The sequence below is a fragment of the Coregonus clupeaformis genome, chromosome 15 (assembly GCF_020615455.1).
Source record: "Coregonus clupeaformis isolate EN_2021a chromosome 15, ASM2061545v1, whole genome shotgun sequence".
Lineage (NCBI taxonomy): Eukaryota > Metazoa > Chordata > Actinopteri > Salmoniformes > Salmonidae > Coregonus > Coregonus clupeaformis.
Genome location: NC_059206.1, coordinates 42,294,173 through 42,317,386, shown reverse-complemented (window position 1 = coordinate 42,317,386; position 23,214 = coordinate 42,294,173). Strand labels below are relative to the sequence as shown.

At 42.6% G+C, this 23,214-nt stretch overlaps 1 protein-coding gene across 2 annotated transcripts in view; it reads right to left on the bottom strand.

Moving 5' to 3' along the window:
- Positions 1 to 4,299: 4,299 nt before the first annotated feature.
- The window catches only part of LOC121582424 (phospholipid-transporting ATPase ID-like), a 34,149-nt gene continuing 15,234 nt past the window's right edge, over positions 4,300 to 23,214 (bottom strand). Inside the window, exons 2-28 of one of the 2 annotated variants that reach the window (XM_041898187.2) lie at positions 20,807 to 20,888; positions 20,556 to 20,614; positions 20,301 to 20,414; positions 19,012 to 19,110; positions 18,812 to 18,873; positions 16,333 to 16,405; positions 16,031 to 16,101; positions 15,813 to 15,895; positions 15,532 to 15,690; positions 15,319 to 15,407; positions 15,024 to 15,211; positions 14,395 to 14,603; positions 14,208 to 14,251; positions 13,906 to 14,071; positions 13,389 to 13,577; positions 13,082 to 13,197; positions 10,501 to 10,665; positions 10,271 to 10,382; positions 10,078 to 10,183; positions 9,826 to 9,976; positions 7,349 to 7,532; positions 6,906 to 7,129; positions 6,612 to 6,695; positions 6,248 to 6,493; positions 5,913 to 6,051; positions 5,567 to 5,697; positions 4,300 to 5,461 (exon numbers count right to left, since the gene is read on the bottom strand). In XM_041898187.2, coding sequence (XP_041754121.2) covers positions 5,198 to 5,461; positions 5,567 to 5,697; positions 5,913 to 6,051; positions 6,248 to 6,493; positions 6,612 to 6,695; positions 6,906 to 7,129; positions 7,349 to 7,532; positions 9,826 to 9,976; positions 10,078 to 10,183; positions 10,271 to 10,382; positions 10,501 to 10,665; positions 13,082 to 13,197; positions 13,389 to 13,577; positions 13,906 to 14,071; positions 14,208 to 14,251; positions 14,395 to 14,603; positions 15,024 to 15,211; positions 15,319 to 15,407; positions 15,532 to 15,690; positions 15,813 to 15,895; positions 16,031 to 16,101; positions 16,333 to 16,405; positions 18,812 to 18,873; positions 19,012 to 19,110; positions 20,301 to 20,414; positions 20,556 to 20,614; positions 20,807 to 20,861 — 3,582 coding nt within the window. In that variant the 5' untranslated portion in view covers positions 20,862 to 20,888 and the 3' untranslated portion in view covers positions 4,300 to 5,197. The remainder of the gene's footprint in view (positions 5,462 to 5,566; positions 5,698 to 5,912; positions 6,052 to 6,247; positions 6,494 to 6,611; positions 6,696 to 6,905; positions 7,130 to 7,348; positions 7,533 to 9,825; positions 9,977 to 10,077; positions 10,184 to 10,270; positions 10,383 to 10,500; positions 10,666 to 13,081; positions 13,198 to 13,388; positions 13,578 to 13,905; positions 14,072 to 14,207; positions 14,252 to 14,394; positions 14,604 to 15,023; positions 15,212 to 15,318; positions 15,408 to 15,531; positions 15,691 to 15,812; positions 15,896 to 16,030; positions 16,102 to 16,332; positions 16,406 to 18,811; positions 18,874 to 19,011; positions 19,111 to 20,300; positions 20,415 to 20,555; positions 20,615 to 20,806; positions 20,889 to 23,214) is intronic. The other variant, XM_045225148.1, reaches the window with a different exon arrangement.

Below are 23,214 nucleotides of genomic sequence, written 5' to 3'. Positions count from 1 at the left end.
GTGTGTGTGTGTGTGTGTGTGTGTGTGTGTGTGTGTTATGGAGCAATTTCAATGCGAACAGAAATTGTATTTGAATTACATAATTTTGAATTTGTAGTAGGATATTGAATTTGAATTTTAGAATTTGTAATGCACAAATTGATTAATATCATTCATAATTCGAACTTGTATTTCATGATTTGAAACTGAATTTAATAAATATTGCAATCAATTTTAAAATTCAATTTCAATTAATTGAATATTCAAATTCAATATTTATATATTGGCAGGTATTGCATTCATTGTCTGTGTATCAAGTTTACAAACTATTATGTCAAGTTTATTAAAGTTTCATACATTTAACTTCTCGATGCATTCAGATTCTGTTTTCAAATTCAGTTCTCTATATTCCGATTCAAAACCAGAGACAACATCCTGGTACTTTGGCAGCCAGGAAAGGTAGAGGGGAACAGATCGAAAAAAACTCTCTCTGTGGTAAACAAAGCTTCTGGCGGTTTCTGAAGCCAATGTGGCATGTTGAATAAATGTTCTTCCTATGAATTTGGCTCTAGCGTTTGAACCGTTTTGGCTTGAACTATTATGACCCCATTTCTGAAAGCTTAGACTTTCTGTTCCCCTCTATGATGATCACAGGCCGTGCAGGACACATCAGAAGGGAGTGTCGCCAAAAACGCAATTTGGCTGAATAGTTGAATAGCCCTGTCATAGCCCTTCTAGGGATAGCCATTCCAGTTTCCACTCCCTATTTAGTCTTGCTCTTGTGACTGACTGGGGTCGAACCAGGCCTCCTGCATGTCACAAGACTGTGTTAGCCCACTTAGCTAAAGCTCAAAGGAATGAGTTCAGGAAGCTAACACAACTCTTAAAGTCTCCAGCAAGGTTACTAATCAAAAGAGCGTGGTCATCGAACCACCTCAGTTACATTTCACCCCCCTTTGACCTCATACTCAGAGATCACGTCACCAATATAACTGACTGAGTTCAAAATCAGACTGCACAACAACAGTTTCTGTGGCGAACAGAAGCAGACAGATCTGTGCACCCCATTTAATGAGAGTGCAACAGAGGTGGTTTGGTGATCCATGCATGTGATGAGCATCCTTGTGTCATGACGTAACTTTCATTAATGTGATGACTGTTATTTATCGAATCAACTAACTATGTTTAATTGTTACTCAATTAAATTAATCATGTAACAATTAACTCATTATGAATTTGGGGCACTAAGGAAGAAGTTGTTTAACGAGTTATCATCTCCCGAATTAAACTCTTAGAAGATAACAGTCACTTATTACTCATTACCTAATATCAGTCTGCCAATGTTTTTTGGTCTAGTGAGTTTATCTTCTTCACTTATTTCCCTCATTAAAATGCAAATCAATTTATAACATTCTTGACATGTGTTTTTCTTTTCTTTTGTTGGTGTTATTCTGTGTCTCACTGTTCAAATAAACCTACCATTAAAATTATAGACTGATCATGTCTTTGTCAGTGGGCAAACGTACAAAATCAGCAGGGGATTAAATACTTTTTTCCCTCACTGTATTTTATACAACATTTAGATGTAAACTTGATAACTAGAATGTGTACACTTTCAGAGTTACAGTTATATATTCATACCATTCTTAATGACATCACAAAATGATAAACAATATGACATGATTATTCTTTAGGTCCCCACTGACCATTCCAAACATGTGGATGTCAGAAATAATGTTCCAACGTCCACTTTAATTGACATAAAAGTTTTGCCGGCAAAAGTCTCTCTGTAACAAAGAGATTTCTTTCCCAATACTGCAGGGCAAGAAAGACCCGTTTGCGGCACATAATTTATGATCGGGTGTTAAGGTGTCAAAACTGGCACAACTCCCCACTCTCCTCTCCTTTGGGAGAGAGGGGGCGTCTGGCTATCTGTCAGCCATTTGCAACTTTGATCTGGCACCTTTGAGCCTCACCAAGGAGAGTCATGACACTTGCCTGAGACCTAAAGACATGTGTTAGTTTGACTGATGGGGTTCTAACTCAGGGCTCCTGTGCGCCAGACAATCCAACTTTTCAGGTCTCAGACAAGGTACTCATCACACGAGCGTGGTCACCAAACTACCTGTGTTACACTTCATCCCCCTTTGACCTCCTCCTTGAAGAGACCCATCCAAGTAACAGGACCAATGCCTGGGCTTTAGCTCAGCAGGCTAACACATTCTTAACCCAGTCAGTCACATTACCCTTATGACTACCCTTGCCGGAGACTTGGAACTAACACGTCTAACATGTATTAGTGTAGCAGATGGGTATCTGTGAAACTCACTCCTCAGCCTAAAGTGTCGCTCCTTGCGCAATTAAAGAAGGTATTTTTTAATAGCACGATGGGTTGGAATGCTTCAGGAGGGCGGTCACGTGTGTTTACGAGGCAGAAGTCCTGAGTTCGAGTCTCCTTATGAACTGAATCAGAGGGAAGCGGTCCTCGCTAAGCAGGCAGCGTGGCATCCTTTACAATGGTGCCACTGGACTCAGATCTACAGTTGCGCTCAGTTTAACCACTGGGGTCGATGTGGAGTGAGTTTGGGGGTGAATGTAGCAGATGGGGATCTGTGAAACTCACTCCTCAGCCTGAAGTGTCGCACCTTGCGCCATTGAAGGAAGTCTTTTTCAATAGCGCGTTGGGTTGGAATGCATTGTGACATGCAGGAGACCTGGTTTGAACCCAGTCAGTCACAGGAGCAAGATTGAATAGGGAGTGGAAAGGCTATCCTGAGGGTTATAACAGGGCTATTCAACTATATTCTTATGGGGGCCATATTGTGTTTTTTGTGACACTCCCTTCTAACGTGTCCTGCGCGGCATGTGATCATCATAGAGGGGAACAGAAAGCACATCCATGTTTCAGAGAGTCTAAGCTTTCAGGAATGGGGTCGTAGTAGCATATATACCAAAACGGTTCAAATGGTAGAGCCAAATTCATAAGGAAGGAAATAAATTAAACATGCCACATTAGCTTCAGAAACCACCAGAAACGTCTGTTTACCACAGAGAGCGTTTTATTATATCTGTTCTCCTCTACCTTTCCTGGCTGCCAAAGTACCAGGATGTTGTCTCTGGTTTTGAATTGGAATTTAGATAACTGAATTAGAAAACTGAATCTGAATGCATCTGAGAAGTTGAATATATGAAACAAATTAATATATTAAATAATAGTTTGTAAACTTGATACACAGACAATAAATGCAATATTTATCATATTGAAACTGAATATATAAATATTGAATTTGAATATTCAATTAAATTGAAATTGAATTTTTAAAGGAATGCAATATTCATTAAATTCAGTTTCAAATCATGAAATACAAGTTCAAGTTATGAATTCTATCATTCAATTTGTGCATTACAAATTCAAATTCTATATCCTAATACAAATTCAAAATGATGTAGCCTAATTCAAATACAATTTCTGTTTGCAATGAAATCACTCACAGTTTTCCAGACATAAGGTCTGCATGAGAGATTGGGAAGGCGAGTGAAATAGGGCGAGTGTGAAAGCGAGACTGACAGCGGAGCCCAGAACGTGAGCGTGTCATCGCATCATGCCAGTAGTCTACCGCAACACAAACGACCAACATTTGCCAGTAGCACTACTATGTCCTAAATCCGTTTACATTAAATAACATTCAAAATGAACACACACTCCAGCATTAAAAAACAAAGAAATGCATTTACATTTGTCAGGAGAGCATCGTGGAACAGCCTACGCATAGGCATCTCCTAACCTACATGTTATTCTAACAGCCGTAGGTAAAAACTTGACTGTAATCTACTCCCAATTTTCAATATAAAGTTACAATGGATGCAATATTCAAATTATAAACTTGAGAAGAATAACAATATATTTTTCCTTAAAACTCTTCAACAAAATCTAATTGAATGATTAATAAAACATGCGCCCCTCGAATGCTGATGTATTACGTAAAATAAACAACATTAAACATACATACGGTTGGTGATGCAGGTAGTTTGAAGGCTTCAATCGATAATTATGTTGTAAATTGTTCAATAGTTCCAACCGTTGCAGGACAGTTCCTTCTTTCCAACAGTCAGGGCGCCGCGCTTCCAGTGCTGGCGAAAACAGAGGCCAGACCGGTCAGCGGTATACAGTATATTTGCGTCAGAACGTGTCTGTCCAATGTTCACAGCGCAGGACTTGCCACTCAAACAATATCGAATAGAAATAAAAGTAGGCTATTTAGACTAGCCTACTTAAACATTATCAATGATTAAAAACAACAATCACAAAGACAAAAGGCATACAAAAATATCAAACATTTATTATGGCTGTAGCCTACAATGCTGAAAAAGTACATAATTCAAATCATATTAGAGAGTGTCAATGATTCGTGTTTCAGTGATTGAGAATAATTTCACACTGTCATACAATAAAGACCATACATGAATACATTACAAATAAATTACATTATTCCCAGATTTAAAAAAACGATTAAAACTTAATGTAGGTCCAACAAATATTTAAAAAATAAGTATACTAAGGTCTACTAAGATAAATCAGTTAGTCAGATATAGGCTATGATTGACATAATGCACCCATGATATCTCAAATAATAATCTCATGTACAGTATCATACATAACTCAAAGACCCTGAGTACAGACAATTCACTAGAATGTCAGTTGAACAATATTCAAAGAAAGTTTGTCCAAGATTCTCAACAAATCATATAATAACACAATTATGACTCAAGAATAACTACATTTCAGTTATACATCTATAATAAAACATTATAAATCTGCATTGTAAAATCTTGAACATCATACCACATAATTATCATTTTAACTAATGCCCAGCATGATATTGTTGCTGTATCACCAATAGTTTTTTCACAGTTACAAGTACTTACACATACATCTTGAAAATATGCCTGGCACCATAGAGATCCTATTAAATTACAGTATTTTAATTATTAATTCTATGCCATGCACTAAATGCTGAATTTAGCCTTGGGGTTGTCCTTTATTTATTTTTTATCCAGACGAAGAATGTTAGACATTCTCAAATCAGTGGAAATCTAGTGTTCAAGTGTTTCACAGAAACATGGCTGATTGATATTTGATAGATGTTTGGAATGGATTAAGTGAGGGTTTTCAGACATGAATGACCTGAACACTGTGTGCTCTGTTAAGTCATCTGTCCTAGGGACTCAGTGGTGGCTCCTCCTGCTCACTGATGGTGTTGTAGTACTGAGGCTGGGTCTGGACCAATGGGGAGTCTGTCTGGGAGAAGAGGGATGTCCGGCTCTTTGGGGTCCTCCGCAGAAACTTGCCTGAGGTCACCAGGTCACCGTAACCCTGGGCGTGGGAGAAGGCATAGCCTGACCGGCGGGTACTGGTGCGGCGGGCTTGGACACGGCGAGGGGCAGGGGGCAGCACCTTGTTCTGTCTCTCCTTGTACCTCACCTAGAGGGGGAGGGATGGGGAGAAATGAGAGAGACAGTGAGGGAAAAGTAATAATTTGTGAATCTTCTATGCCAATGACAAATATGTTGACCCTCGACCTCTGACCTTGTCATTGATAGTGGGCCACAGCAGAATGCGCAGGAACCGGTATGCCACCACGGGAAGCACACAGAGGATGGAGGTGAGTAGCATGGTCAGCCACACGTTGGGCTGGTTCAGGGAGTTCCTGGCTGTGCCTGTTACATACAGTACAGCATGACAACATGCATTCAGATACAGATACTTGCCTACATAGTGACAGATACTGTAACAAATACTGACAGATGATGTCACCGACTGACATACCTATGAACACACACACCACAGTACTACCAAACGTTCAGATAGAAAGGCATGAATTATGAAGGGAGAGGAGGTGGATGGATGGGGGGTGCTGAAGGGTACTACTCACCAATGAAGGGGAAGGAGGAGGTGAAGATGAGGAACATGCCATTGCTGTACATGGTGAATATGACAGCAAAGTACACAGACAGACTGCCCCACAGGAAAAATTGGTTCATTGCTGTCCAATAATGGGTGTCCAGACCCAGCTTTAACAAAGACACATGCAGCTACCTCAGACTCTGTTACTATGTGTGTCTGTGTGTGTGTGTGTGTGTGTGTGTGTATTTATGTGGACATGGTTTCGCCTCAGCTGAAACCCCACCCAACATGAATTCACAGGACATTCATGTACCACCACAAACTGAATGTCGTATCATAAGTCAATGCTCTCCCCCTACTTACCTGTATATTGACGGCGATGAGCAGGCAGGTCTGGGCCAGCAGGGCGAAGGACTGGTAGTCCACAATGTCTTTGCCGTCATCTCGGACCGTGTCGTGCATGGCTGCCCAGGGGATGAAGAAGAGGACCAGGGAGCTGTAGCCGCTGTGTAACACCGTGTAGACAAAGGCCCTCTTACTGAAGAACTGGTTCAGCTGGCCTGGAGCGTAGAGCTGGGGATACTGGAAACTCCACCGGTCATTCACATCCTAAAGAGAAACACGTGAATACAAACATCTTAAGTACATACATTGGAATAAATACTTGGTGTGAATAATATGCCACTGACGTACATTACAGATATGTCAGATATGTCACTATGATTACCTGGTCAAAAAGACTTAAGCTGAGCACAGGTAGAGCTGTGTAAACTAGGTTATACAGGGTGATGAACCACTCGTCATACACCGTCTGTGGGGAAAACAACACAGCATACACACATAACATACATGACAGAGTTTTTCCTGGCCTGGTCATGTGCTCAGGAAAAACCCCTGGCACTAGTGAAAATATAATTTACTAAATGAACCAAAACATACTTTCTTTGCTTGACAAAAAGAGGAACCTCAGACAGCTTTTCACTCATGCCTCTATCTGTCTGTGTGTGCATTTTTGTCTCACCTGTGCTGAAAAACCGCAGAAGAAGCCGTACCAGAAGTGGACAAAGGTGAAGGTGAAGTTCTTGTAGAAGAAGTAGCGCAGGAACTTGCACATCCTCAGGTAGGACCAGCGGCCATGCACCAGCAGGAGGCGTTGCAGGTAGCGGAACTGAGCGAAGGAGTAATCACTGGAGAGCACCGCCTGCATACCCTCCTGACCTGATATGCCCACCCCTATATGAGCAGCTGGAGGAGGAGAGAGCGGAAGAGAGGGAAAGAGAGAGGGGTGGAGGGAGAGAGAGAGTGAGAGGATGAGTGTGTGCTTGTGTGTATGAGTTGATTAGAGGAATCATATAATAGCAGTCAAACCTTTAGCATCAGGATCAGGATACTTCAACACTGTCCCAGTATTTAACTAGTTCATATAATCGGATTCGCTCTCCAGTCTCCCCATCTCCCTCCTACCCTTGATCATGCTGACGTCATTGGCCCCGTCGCCGATGGCCAGAGTCACTGCCTGTTTGTACTTCTTCACCAGCTCCACCACCTGGGCCTTCTGCAGTGGAGTCACCCTGCAGCAGATCACTGTCTGACACATACACGCCGTCCGCAGCAGCTCCATCTCCATGTCCTTCTCCAGGGCAAAGGCCTTGGGGTAGAGGGAGGAGGGAGAGGGATGGAGGGGGGAGAGGGATGGAGGAGACAACAAGTGTGTGGTTAAAATTGGCAAAAAACACACACATTTCTTTCCACAGGGCCGTGGGGTGAGACATGGATGCAGTTTAAGCCCCACCCTCTTCAACATGTATATCAATGAATTGGCGAGGGCACTAGAACAGTCTGCAGCACCCGGCCTCACCCTACTAGAATCTGAAGTCAAATGTCTACTGTTTGCTGATGATCTGGTGCATCTGTCACCAACCAAGGAGGGCCTACAGCAGTACCTAGATCTTCTGCACAGATTCTGTCAGACCTGGGCCCTGACAGTAAATCTCAGTAATACAAAAATAATAGTGTTCCAAAAAAGGTCCAGTTGCCAGGACCACAAATACAAATTCCATCTAGACACCAATGCCCTAGAGCACACAAAAAACTATACATACCTCGGCCTAAACATCAGCGCCACAGGTAACTTCCACAAAGCTGTGAACGATCTGAGAGAAGAAGAAGGGCCTTCTATGCCATCAAAAGGAAGATAAAATTCGACATACCAATTAGGATCTGGCTAAAAATACTTGAATCAGATATAGAACTCATTGCCCTTTATGGTTATGAGGTCTGGGGTCCGCTCACCAACCAAGAATTCACAAAATGGGACAAACACAAAATTGAGACTCTGCATGCAGAATTCTGGAAAAATATCCTCTGTGTACAACGAAAACACCAAATAATGCATGCAGAGCAGAATTAGGCCGATACCCGCTAATTATCAAAATTCAGAAAAGAGCTGTTCAATTCTATAACCACTTAAAAGGAAGCGATTCCCAAACCTTCCATAACAAAGCCTGGTCCTGGGGCTCTGTTCACAAACACAAACAGACCCCACAGAGCCCCAGGACAACAACAACAACACAATTAGACTCAACCAAATCATGAGAAAACAAAAAGAGAATTACTTGACACATTGCAAAGAATTTACAAAAAAACAGAGCAAACTAGAATGCTATTTGGCCCTAAACAGAGAGTACACAGTCGCAGAATACCTGACCACTGTGACTGACCCAAACTTAAGGAAAGCTTTGACTATGTACAGACTCAGTGAGCATAGCCTTGCTATTGAGAAAGGCTGCCGTAGGCAGACCTGGCTCTCAAGAGAAGACAGGCTATGTGCACACTGCCCACAAAATGAGGTGGAAACTGAGCTGCGCTTCCTAACCTCCTGCCAAATGTATGACCATATTAGAGACACATATTTCCCTCAGTTTACAGAGATCCACAAAGAATTCGAAAACAAAGGCAATTTTGATAAACTCCCTTATCTACTGGGTGAAAAACTACAGTGTGCCATCACAGCAGCTAGATTTGTGACCTGTTGCCACAAGAAAAGGAAAACCAGTGAAGAACAAACACCATTGTACATACAACCCATATTTATGTTTATTTATTTTCCCATTTGTACTTTAACTATTTGCACATTGTTACAACACTGTATATATACATAACATGACATTTGAAATGTCTTTATTCTTTTGGAACTTTTGTGAGTGTAATGTTTACTGTTAATATTTATTGTTTATTTCACTTTTGTTTACTATCTACTTCACTTGCTTTGGCAATGTTAACATACGTTTCCCATGCCAATAAAGCCCTTAAATTGAAATTGAAATTGAATTGGAGGGGGGAGAGTGAGATGGGGCGGGATGGCGGGGGAGAGGGAGGAGGGAGAGGGATGGAGGGGGAGAGGGAGAAGGGAGAAGGGAGAGGGATGGAGGGGGGAGAGGGAGAAGGATGGAGGGGGAGAGGGAGAAGGGAGAGGGATGGAGGGGGGAGAGGGAGAAGGGAGAGGGATGGAGGGGGGGAGAGGGAGAAGGGAGAGGGATGGAGGGGGGAGAGGGAGAAGGGAGAGGGAGGGAGAGGGAGAAGGGAGAGGGATGGAGGGGGGAGAAGGAGAAGGGAGAGGGATGGAGGGGGGAGAGTGAGATGGGGCGGGATGGGGCGTTCATGAAATATTGGAACAATTCCATAGTGTTGGAACACGTCCTGTTTTCGCAAGAACCACAAACACACAAGGATTGACACAAGCCATCAAGACAGCGATTTTCATCGCTATAACCAATAGATTCCTCCTTTTTTAAAAATGTTTTATAAATTTTAAAACATAGATTTTTTATATTATACGATCATCATTTAAAAACGTTATTATAACATCTGTCAATCAGGGCTCAGAATATGTAATGTTTACAGTAACTTGTCCTGTGACCCACCAGGGTCCTTGTCCTTACCAGACTGTGTCCGTTAATCACCATAGCGTACTCTCCATTCACCGGCTCATCCACCACTGTCTCCATCTTTATAAGACAAAATAGGCCACTTCTACTCTTCTTGACAGTAGGTTCCTCTGTTCCATCAGGTGTCATCTTCCTCCTCGCAGTCCTGGTCAGGTAGAAAGGGAGAGGGAGATACTTTTACATGTTGCCTTACTGTGGTGCTTCAAGCTAGGAATGTGATTGTCAATAGTCTGTCTGTGGACTCACTGGAGTTCCTTTCTGACTTCCTCTGCTGTGTTTGCCGACACAATGAAAACCTCATTCATCTCCTCTCTCAACATGTTGCAGGAGTAGCCAATATTCTCTGCTGTTTCTGTTCCGACAGAGAGAAAAGAGAATCAGGAAGTGCCAGAGATTTTTTTTTGCCTATTGATAGTGTATTCTAAGGACGATAACCCACCTTGCTTGTCTCCAGTGAGCACCCAGATCTTGATGTCGGCTTTGGAGAGCTGTTCGATGGTCTGGGGCACTCCATCCTGTAGCTTATCCTCTACGGCAGTGGAACCTAACAGCTACACACACATACCGGTACAAACGGTAAGATTCAGTAAGAGTCAGTCTATGCTAGTAGATTGTCTTGTAGGGCTTTTGATAAGACATTGAAATGATATATTTTTCTGTGGTACACACCAGCAGGCCTTTCTCTATCTCCTCATAGAGCGCATCCAGCTTCTCCTCCCTCTCGTCCATGGCAGTGTTGGCCTCATGGTGGCGCAGTTTCCAGTCTGCCATATACTCTGGGTCTATGTCCTTGTAGGCTAGAGCCAGCGTACGCAGACCCTCCCCAGCATACTCCTGTCAATGGAACAGTTTAGAGTAATAATCCTATACACATGTACAGGGTTGGACACAGGATATAGTCAATCTTGTAAAATGTTATATACAGTCGTGGTCAAAAGTTTTGAGAACGACACAAGTATTGGTCTTCACAAAGTTCGCTGCTTCAGTGTTATGAGATATTTTTGTCAGATGTTACTATGGTATACTGAGGTATAATTACAAGAATTCCATAAGTGTCAAAGGCTTTTATTGATAATTAAATTAAGTTTATGCAAAGAGTCAATATTTGCAGTGTTGACCCTTCTTTTTCAAGACCTCTGCAATCCGCCCTGGCATGCTGTCAATTAACTTCTGGGCCACATCCTGACTGATGGCAGCCCATTCTTGCATAATCAATGCTTGTAGTTTGTCAGAATTTGTGGGTTTTTGTTTGTCCACCCGCCTCTTGAGGATCGACCACAAGTTCTCAATCGGATTAAGGTCTGGGGAGCTTCCTGGCCATGGACCCAAAATGTCGTTGTTTTGTTCCCAGAGCCACTTAGTTATCACTTTTGCCTTATAGCAAGGTGCTCCATCATGCTGGAAAAGGCATTGGTCGTCACCAAACTGTTCTTGGATGGTTGGAAGAAGTTGCTCTCGGAGGATGTGTTGGTACCATTCTTTATTCATGGCTGTGTTCTTAGGCAAAATTGTGAGTGAGCCCACTCCCTTGGCTGAGAAGCAACCCCACACATGAATGGTCTCAGGATGCTTTACTGTTGGCGTGACACAGGACTGATGTTAGCGCTCACCTTGTCTTCTCCGGACAAGGTGTTTTCCGGATGCCCCAAACAATTGGAAAGGGGATTCATCAGAGAAAATGACTTTACCCCAGTCCTCAGCAGTCCAATCCCTGTATCTTTTGCAGAATATCAGTCTGTCCCTGATGTTTTTCCTGGAGAGAATTGGCTTCTTTGCTGCCCTTCTTGACACCAGGCCAAAAGTCTCCGCCTCACTGTGCGTGCAGATGCACTCACACCTGCTTTCTGCCATTCCTGAGCAAGCTCTGCACTGCATTGGTGGTGCCCCGATCCCGCAGCTGAATCAACTTTAGGAGACGGTCCTGGCGCTTGCTGGACTTTCTTGGGTGCCCTGACGCCTTCTTCACATCAATTTAACCTCTCTCCTTGAAGTTCTTGATGATAAATGGTTGATTTAGGTGCAATCTTACTAGCAGCAATATCATTGTCTGTGAAGCCCTTTTTGTGCAAAGCAATGATGATGGCACGTGTTTCCTTGCAGGTAACCATGGTTAACAGAGGAAGAACAATGATTTCAAGCACCACCCTCCTTTTAAAGCTTCCAGTCTGTTATTCTAACTCAATCAGCATGACAGAGTGATCTCCAGCCTTGTCCTCGTCAACACTCTCACCTGTGTTAACGAGGGAATCACTGACATGATGGCAGCTGGTCCTTTTAACCAGAATAGAAAGAGGAGTGGGAGGCCCCACCTGCTAAACACCAGTCTCAACGTCAACAGTGAAGAGGCGACTCTGGGATGCTGACCTTCTAGGCAGAGTTGCAAAGAAAATGCCATATCTCAGACTGCCCATCTTAATCTTTTATTTTTATTGGCCAGTCTGAGATGTGGCTTTGTTTTGCGGGTACTATTTAATGAAGCTGCCAGTTGAGGACCTGTGAGGCGTCTGTTTCTCAAACTAGACACTCTAATGTATTTGTCCTCTTGCTCAGTTGTGCACCGGGGCCTCCCACTCCTCTTTCTATTCTGGTTAGAGCCAGTTTGGGCTGTTCTGTGAAGGGAGTAGGACACAGCGTTGTACGAGATCTTCAGTTTCTTGGCAATTTCTCGCATGGAATAGCCTTAATTTCTCAGAACAAGAACAGACTGATGCGTTTCAGAAGAAAGTTATTTGTTTCTGGCCATTTTGAGCCTGTAATCGAACCCACAATACCTGATGCTCCAGATACTCAACTAGTTTCAAGAAGGCCAGTTGTATTGCTTCTTTAATCAGCACAACAGTTTTCAGCTGTGCTAACATAATTGCAAAAGGGTTTTCTAATGATCAATTAGCTTTTTAAAATGATAAACTTGGATTAGCAAACACAACGTGCCATTGGAACACAGGACTGATGGTTGCTGATAATGGGCCTCTGTACGCCTATGTAGATATTCCATTAAAAATCAGCCGTTTCCAGCTACAATAGCCATTTACAACATTTAAAATGTCTACACTGTATTTCTGATCAATTTTATGTTATTTTAATGGACAAAAAAATTGCTTTCTTTTGAAAACAAGGACATTTCTAAGTGACCCCAAACTTTTGAACGGTAGTGTATATTCACACGGTCCACAAGAAGTACATAATGCTAAACACACACACACACACACAAACACACACAGACACAGACACAGACAGACTGGTTACTCACATTGAGGTGCTCGGTGGTGACCTCCATTAGGTTGCTGCAGGAAGGGTTCAGTCTCTCAAAGATGATGGTGTCTGCTCCCTTACAGTACAGAGTTATCTTGCCCTCCGGACTGCGCACTTGGGGCCATACAAGATATAATCAGATTTGGTTTCAAGTCAACCGCTTACTATAAACCCACCAAAGTTTGAACAACTGTTATAGATTAATATATTCTTCATATCATTCAGATCATTCCAGATAGCTATGATTTCAGAACATATTTCCTAATAATTCTAAAGGCATAATGGTTAGTGTTGGTTGGACTCACCGATGACCGACATCCTCTTTCGGACATTGTTGAAGTCCAGAACAGCCAGCAGCTCGTAGGTGACCAGCTCTTCCATCTCCATCACAGTGATGCTCTCTGGCGTACGAGAGCGGAACACAAATCCAAAGTTCCTGGCTGCTGTGACCAGAGCTCCCTCATCTGGTGACTGGGCCTGGTAGTACAACTCACCTAGAAGATCACAATGGAGTGATTTATTTGTCACCGTGTCTAGCCTTAGTCTGGGTACCAGTCTTTTTAGCTAACATTCCACTCTTTGCCACGCCTGTCATTTGCCAGAGGAATGGCAAAGAGTGGAATGTTAGCTAAAAGGACTGGTACCCAGACTAGTCTAGCCTATGGAGTAGATAGAAGTTGTCCCAACCACTGATAACACAGATAGTTCTCCCATTAAGGGATAGGCATAGGTCTGTGGTGAGGTACAACTTCTTCCTCAAGCCTCCATAGTCACCCACACCAATGCAATAACATGTGAATCCAGCAGGATGCACTTGCTCACCCTCCTTCTTCTCCTCGGGCATGACGGTGTGGCACAGTGCCAGCAGGCGGAAGAAGGCCTGCACCTCAGGGTTTCCCTCCCTCACCACCTCCACCAGGCTGTGGTCATGGAAACAGAACTTTGGGTCAGCCAAGTTGTTCCAAGAGAAGTCCACCTTCTCTGTTTTCTACCGGAGAGAGAAAAAGAGGGTTAGGAATATTTGTGCCACGGAATGTAAGGACTTACTGCCAAAGAAAGGGCCTTAGAGATTTTCTTTCATACATTAAATCCATAAACCCAACACACCATGTTCCTCCTCTCACCTCATTAATCTCAACTCTTTGTCCTGAAAAGTCCAACAACTCCCCTGGAGAACAGAAGCACATTTAGTCAGTTGCATGGTACAGTGAGTGATAGGAGCCTATGTGTATTAAATTATGTCTTAATGTATTTGTGTGTGTAAACACATGATAACTGTTTATATGTGTGTATTCCAGCACCAGGCCTCACCATAGGACTTTCCGTTGATGGAGCACTTGTTGAAGGTCATGATGTTCTGTGTGAGAGTTCCTGTCTTGTCAGAGAAGATGTATTTGATCTGGCCCAGCTCCTCGTTGAGCGTGGTGGTTCTGGCCTCGGCAGGCGTGTCACTCTTGGGATAATACATCTTCCTGTCCCAGTCTATGTAGAAACTGTTCCCCAGGCGAATTATCTCCACACTGCACTCAATACACAGGAGGAAGAGAACGAAAGAGAGAGAGAAAGAAATTCAATCAATTCACTTTGATGATTAGTGGTGATGCAGTCCTGTCATCAAAGGCACACATAGAGACACATAGAGATGCACATGCAGTGAATGGCTAGATCAGGGGTGTCAAACTCATTTTGCCACAATCAGTCTTCAACGAGATCCGGAGGGCCGCACTGTAAATTGGTTATATTTCCTCGCCCTCAAAATGTGCAAAAAATTGTCATCTATCTATTTTTTTTTTTTATTGTCTATGCTCCCTGACTGTCTAGCTTTCATTTCAGTGATTATTAGCGAGCTGGACACATTATCATTTCTATATTTTGTTTTATTATAAAAATAGCAAAAATATATATTTGAAACTCCTATAGAATATATGAAGTGCACTGACCTGACGTAGAGAGATATAGGAACCACAGTGTTGAGGATTATGATGTAGGACCAGAAGGTGAGGAAGGCTGAGAAGGGAGCGTTAACCCCCTTGGGCAGGAAGGCAGCGAACTTAGAGCCGTCCTGGTATTCCCAGATCCCATTCCCAATGGCCAGGATTAAACACATAATCGCCAGGAAACCAAAGATCTGGAAGACCAAACACAACAGTTAAGAGGTGTGTGTGTATGTATGTGTGTGTATGTGTGTGTGTGTGTGTGTGTATGTGTGTGTGTGTGTATAATACTCATACTCACACTCAGCACCAGCACATTCATGAGGCGGTCAATGCTGGTCCGTTTGAATGTGGTCCTTCCGCAGTTCTGCATCAGCTTGGTGTCTGGACCTAAAAGAATGAATAGATCTATCATCAGTTGAGGATTTTTTTAAATGAACGTTTTGGCCATGTAAAGGGACACCCTAACCTGTTAGGTTATGTCTCTGCCATCATGTGGACTGAAAGGGCTCACCTCCAAAGACGACCAGGCCGAAGCACCACTGGGTGTTCCTCAGAGTGCAGCCTCTCAGCAGGATCCTCTCATTATCCAGGGAGTACGTCTCTCCCTTCAGGGTCAGGGTGCCAGTGAACTTATCAAGGCGGTTGTTGGGAGGCTCACAGCGCACCTCACCTACACAGGTACAGAGAGGTTCAGGGACTATATAACAGTGACTGATGAACAGTTAAGAGTATTCTAAATAATACAATCTAGACATTTAAGCCATAACAATCTATCCATTTTTCCAGTCTTACCATTGAAGCTGGCCAGTTTCTCTTCGCTATCCTCCAGCTTCCCTGTCACAGTCAGGGCCTGCTTCACCTTCAAGTTAGTTTCTCTAAAGGAGGAAGAGAGTAGGATGAGAAACACAGAGAGCTGATACAATAAAAGCATGCAGTGAAATATCTCTGGTGTCAAAGGTACACACACAAACATGCAAACACATGCACGCATGGAACACACAGAGACACACCCATCTAGTTCTGCTGTTTCTATGTAGACGAGGTTGAGAGGCTCACTGCTGGACAGCAACAGAAGATCAGCCTGGAGAAGGAGTGATATAAAAAAAATTGAGAGTGAGAGAGAGAAAGCAAGAGAGCACTACAGAATGTTATTGTGAAACCCAATAAATGATGACTTACTTGAAATATAAATGTTAGATTTTCTATTTTGTAGAATGACTGGTGAAATACACTGGCTGATTGTATTTCTGATGTACATCTGCCCTGTGACCTTATCACCCTCCACAAACACCTCTACCACCTCCATCCTTACCGTGACAAACTGATTATTCTCCAGCTTGATGATGTCCCCAACTTGAACATCCATCCACCTTTCCCTCTTAAGTCTGAAAAGAGCAAGAATGTAATGACACAGCGCAAAAGCAAGGTTACAGTGACCTCTGGTGTTTGAGAACGCTAACAACGTATGTTGTGCAGTTGAGAGTCGAGTGGAGACTAATGGATTCAGTAACTGAACAAAAATATAAAAGCAACATGTAAAGTGTTGGTCCCATGTCTCATTAGCTGAAATAAAAGATCCCATAAATGTCCCATATGCACAAAAAGCTAATTTCTCTAAAATGTTGTTCACAAATTTGTTTACATCCCTGTTAGTTAGCATTTCTCCTTTGCCAAGACATTCCACCCACCTGACATGTGTGGCATATGAAGAAACTGATTAAATAGCATGATCATTACACAGGTGCACCTTGTGCTGGGGACAATAAAAGGCCACTCTAAAATGTTCCGTTTTGTCACACAACACAATGCCACAGGTGTCTAAAGTTTTGAGGGGGCGTCCAACTGGCATGCTGACTGCAGCAATGTCCACCAGAGCTGTTGCCAGAGAATTGAATGTTAATTTCTCTACCATAAGTTGCCTCCAACGTTATTTTAGAGAACTTGGCAGTACGTCCAACCGGCCTCACAATCGCAGACCACGTGTAAGCACGCCAGCCCAGGACCTCCACATTTGGCTTCTTAATAATTATAATAATTAGTCATTTAGCAGACGCTCTTATCCAGAGCGACTTACAGGAGCAATTAGGGTTAAGTGCCTTGCTCAAGGGCACATCGACAGATTTTTCACCTAGTCGGCTCGGGGATTAGAACCAGCGACCTTTCGGTTACTGGCACAACGCTCTTAACCACTAAGCTACCTGCCGCCCCTACCTTCTTCACCTGCGGGACCGTCTGAGACCAGCCACCCGGACAGCTAATGAAACTGTGGCTTTGCACAACTGAAGAATTCTGCACAAACTGTCAGAAACCGTCTCAGGGAAGCTCATCTGCGTGCTCGTCGTCCTCAATAGTGTCGTGACCTGACTACAGTTCAGCGTCGTAACCGAGTTCAGTGGGCAAATGCTCACCTTCGATGGCCACTGGCACGCTGGAGAAGTGTGCTCTTCACGGATGAATCCCGGTTTCAACTGTACCGGGCAGTCTGGACTAATCATGATCCTATTGGTGTCACCTGTGTCTACCTGTTCACCTGTGTATTTATGCCCTCACTTCCCATTTTTCTCTGTTGGTTTCTCTATGCTCAGCAGTACTAATCAGTGTCTGATCGGAGACGTATGTACAGGTACTCGAGAAATTTCTCCCTGTTTCTTTATTATTTCAGTCGTAGTTATTACTATTTCTTATTTTGGCTGTCAGCCTGTTTTTGGAAACGTATTTGCCCCGCCTTTCTTTTATCGTCATAAGTACGTAATTTTGTATCCTGGCTTCGGGACCACCAGTAAAGATCCTTGTTTCACCATCTCTGCTTACTGCCTACTGTCTATCCTGCACCGCACCTGGGTCACACCTCCAACCCTTACATGTTTCAGCATAATAATGCACGGCCCCATGTCTCAAGGATCTGTACACAACTCCTGGAAGCTAAAGATGTCCCAGTTCTTCCGTGGCCAGACATGTCACCCATTGAGCAGGTTTTGGATGCTCTTGATCGACGTGTACGACAGCGTGTTCAAGTTCCCACCAATATCCAGCAACTTCACACAGCCATTGAAGAAGAGTGGGACAACATTCCACAGGCCACAATCAACAGCCTGATCAACTCTATGAGAAGGAGATGTGTCTGGTTACACCAGATACTGACTGGTTTTCTGATCCATGCCCCTACCTTTTTTAAAAGATATCTGTGACCAACAGATGCATATTTGTATTCCCAGACATGTGAAATCCATAGATTAGGGCCTAATGAATTTATTTCAATTGACTGATTTCCTCATATGAACTGTAACTCAGTAAAATCTTTGAAATTGGCACAGTGTGTCCTATCCGCCCACTGTCCTGCATTAAGGAGAGGGAAGTAGCTAGATAGTGTAGCCAATATCAGGGTGACAGCTAAAGGACATTTATTGTAGTGATTTTCACTGTAAATGTAGCCTGCAACTACAGCATTAACGTCTACATTTTTATTTAAAATAACGAACAATTACTCCTATAAAAACGGAATGATTCTGAAAACTCTCCGAAGTCCCAACATCGGCAGACAAGTTTCAAATTCTCGCAGAAGTTTCTAGCCACAAGCATCAACTAAGCTAGCTGAGGAGGTCTCATTATGATGACTGACTGAACCGAATCCGTTCGTCCCCACTAAACTCTAGCTGCGCCACATACGTCATCAACTTTGGGCATCAGGAGTATCCTTATAGCCTCTCCCTCTCAAGACTGTAGCTAATCTGTGACATTCAAGCACTTTCCAAGCACTGAGAACCTAGTTTACACAAAAGGAAAATACTCACTCTCCATCGATGAGGACTTCCACCTTCCGGTTGTTTACCTGTTTGTCACATATGTGTCTGTTCTACACAGGTGAAGGAAATGGAAAGAGAATGAGGATTTGGAGACCAGGACATCTACATAATTGTGAGAACAAACAGGTCTATGTGGACCATCTCCTGCATGCGGTCTTAATACTGTAGTTAGTAGATGTTGAGCTCACCATGTCGTCGCTGCCGTCCTTGGCCATGGTCATGGAGAGCACCAGGACCAGGGGGACCACGGTGGTGTACCAGGACAGGGACGAGACCTCTGGGATGAGCTGAGAGGAGCCAGGAGAGACAAAACATCAGCAGGGACTCACCTTTCTGCTGCTGTACCATACACAGAGTGTACAAAACATTAAGAACACTTGCTCTATCCATTCCATTTTACATTGTAGTCATTGTGGACCACCCATACGTAAAAATGTATGCACACATGACTGTAAGTCGCTTTGGATAAAAGCGTCTGCTAAATGACATATTATTTACCAGACACTCTTATCCAGAGCGACTTACAGTAGTGAGTGCATACATTTTCATACTTTGTTTTGTTTCATGACATAGACTGACCAGGTGAATCCAAGTGAAAGCTATGATCCCTTATTGATGTCACTTGTTAAATCCACATTAATCAGTGTAGATGAAGGGGAGGAGACGGATTAAAGAAGGACTTTTAAACCTTGAAACAACTGAGACATAGATTGTGTATGTGTGCCATTTAGAAGGTGAATGGGCAAGACAAAATATTTAAGTGCCTTTGAACGGGGTATGGTAGTACAGTAGGTGCCAGGCGCACCGGTTTGTGTCAAGAACTGCAACGCTGTTGGGTTTTTTACGCTCAACAGTTTCCCATGTGTATCAAGAATGGTCCACCACCCAAAGTACATTCAGCCAACTTGACACAACTGTGTCATTGGAGTCAACATGGGCCAGCATCCCTGTGGAACGCTTTCGACACCTTGTAGGGTCCATGCCCCGACGAATTGAGGCTGTTCTGAAGGCAAAGCGGGGGGTGCAACTTAAAATTAGGAAGGTGTCCTTAATGTTTTGTACACTCAGTGTATATTACTCTATATAAAGCCAGCTCCATTGGCATGAAGGAGCTTATGTGGATACTATGAAGAAATACACATTTGCACTCAGAGTCTATGTACGTTTTTTGTATATTTCAGGAGTTTGAAAATGTGTACAACAATTTCCTTGATTTGTGTGGATAAGCTGAAAGATAACTGGATAAGATATTATCATTAGTCTAAAACAAATGAGTTCAGAGAAGCATATCTGATGTCTGTTGAAAGCCAGTGAAAATGTCCAATCACATGTACATTGTCTCATACTGATGTTGTCCTAGAAGGTATAGTATGTAGGCCTACAGTCCCAGTGCAATTTGTCTACAGGCCTCAGCCCTGTGCAGCACTGAGAGGACAAGGCTTAGAGTGGCTGCATTATAAGACTGTGTAAGGGTTACCTGGAGACAGAGGAGGAAGAGGAAGTAGGCATTGGCCAGTCTTTGGAACTGCTCAAACAGATTGAGCGGGAGAAAGGTGAAGATGTTGTATTTGGAGGTTTTGATGGCATTGTCCTGTATGGGGAGCAAGAGGGGAACGTGTTACTGTGACAAATACACATGAAAACATACAGTATATAACATGCATACAACGTATACACAGACACACATTATGTAAACATTGGCTTGGAATGAATAATCAAGCCCAGTACTCACAGCATACTTGTAAGACAAGTTGAGTTCTCTGTCATTTGCTCGCAGGTGTCTTTCTTCCTCTGTAGGTGGAAACACAACATCATTTAAAGATCACAGGTGTTGCATTAAAAGCATCAACCTTACCACAAATAAACTCTGGCTTTAGCACACTTTACGGCTGGGACACAGATAGTCTGATCACAGGTGTGGCAGTAAAATAATAAACTCTGCACCAGCGTTGGGACCAGACATCAGCAGGTAATTTAACTCGCCTTTCACTTCCTTCTCCCCACACTCCAGACCAAACTGTGACAGTAGGGACCCCATGTTCAGCTCAACACTTCCATATTACACCTGGGAGAAAAAACAGATGGGTGATGTGGAATAATAGCCTGAAAAATCATGGAATAATGGGAAAACTCATTATCTAAAATGATGAGAAGCAAGGATGGGAAAATTCCTGACCATGATTTCTTCATACAAGTGCAGTGCAGCTACAGTATACTGTAACCGTTTTATGACAGGAACAGTCTCATCTACTCTAGTAATCTATACTCTCTAACCAATGTGTAGAACAGCTATAATCGTATTATGACATGTTCATGGTGAGCCTTGCAGTGATGTACTAATTTAGTAATGTCATTGGTAACAACCACTCTTATCAGTTTTACACTATTGATGAGAACGATAATTAGTTACTCAATGCCCCCACCTCCATAAATATATCCACATGTACACACAGACAAAGGCACACACCTGTTCCCTAAACAAAGAGTGAGCTTCCTATCTAAATGAACACAGAGAATTGACTCTTAGGTGAAATTGAGCGACATTACAGCATTGATAATGTTACAGAGGTGCTCTAATGGGCTTTATAAGGATAACCTTTTAAGTTTTGGACAAGGAGCAGGTTTCTATGAACAGGTTTCACATACACAGATTAAATGGATCCTGGAGGAGGCCTAATTCAATAACTAAATCAGGGATTCTTGAAAGTCAGGACAATCCTTGTCTGGCAGGGAAACGTCATTATGCATTATTTGAGATAAATAAAATACATTTAGTGGAATTTTCTAAATATTTTTTACATTATTCACTTCCATGTCGTTCTATGCCCGGAAATGCCCGGAGCAAAGGATCCCAATTTCAAACTCTTAAAAAAAGTGTTTAAAATTCTAAAAACTGACAGTAATGAATATTAACTGGAAAAAGATACTATGTCGTTTGTTGAAATAACCCTCTGTGACTTTTTTTTATTTTTTTATCTCAAACTGTGATTCCTAAAAAATTTGTCAGGAGATTTGGGCAACTCCGTCAGATTTGTTTAAATTCCTAAATGAATCATCATGAATGAACAGAGCCAGCTATACCATAAGTACCCCACGGGGTGATCCCACTGGCTATAAGGTGAATGCACCAATTTGTAAGTCGCTCTGGATAAGAGCGTCTGCTAAATGACGTAAATGTAAATGTAAATGTACCCCTTTTTCCTTTACTCAATGCATGTAGTGCAACAAGACCACTGATGGTCTGTACATTTATCTACCTTTGATAGATTTAAACAACCAATATTGGTCACAACCTTAAAATGTCAATTCTACTGTGTTTTATATATATATTTCCAGACTATGAGATTGGAATAAAACTTTGAAAATGATGATAATGCCCCTTTAGGGTAAGAGAAGTTTGATAAGACTGCCTGAAATTTCAGCCTGTTTGGGTCGGATGGAGTTTTGGCCTGCCAGGTGACATAGTTAAATTAGGTAGGTAGCCTAGCGGTTAAGAGCATCGGGCTATTAACCGAAAGGTCGCTGGTTTGATTCCCTGAGCCGACTAGGTGAAAAACATGTCAATGTGCCTTTGAGCTCCTGTGAGCACTCTGGATAAGAGCGTCTGCTAAATGACTAAAATGTAAATAAGAGAGTTCCAAACCTCTCTGCTAATAAGAGCTAGTTTTCCCCTCCCCACTCAGACCACTCCCAGACAGTCCTACAAATATTCTTGCTTTAGAAATTGCTCTTTGCTAAGAAGCATTTTTAAAATGTATTTTTACAATTTTTAAGCTACAATATGTAACTTTTTGGGTGACCCGACCAAATTCGGAAAGACGTGTGTTATACAGTGGGGGAAAAAATAATTTAGTCAGCCACCAATTGTGCAAGTTCTCCCACTTAAAAAGATGAGAGAGGCCTGTAATTTTCATCATAGGTACACGTCAACTATGACAGACAAATTGAGAATTTTTTTCTCCAGAAAATCACATTGTAGGATTTTTAATGAATTTATTTGCAAATTATGGTGGAAAATAAGTATTGGTCACCTACAAACAAGCAAGATTTCTGGCTCTCACAGACCTGTAACTTCTTCTTTAAGAGGCTCCTCTGTCCTCCACTCGTTACCTGTATTAATGGCACCTGTTTTAACTTGTTATCAGTATAAAAGACACCTGTCCACAACCTCAAACAGTCACACTCCAAACTCCACTATGGCCAAGACCAAAGACACCAGAAACAAAATTGTAGACCTGCACCAGGCTGGGAAGACTGAATCTGCAATAGGTAACCAGCTTGGTTTGAAGAAATCAACTGTGGGAGCAATTATTAGGAAATGGAAGACATACAAGACCACTGATAATCTTCCTCGATCTGGGGCTCCACGCAAGATCTCACCCCGTGGGGTC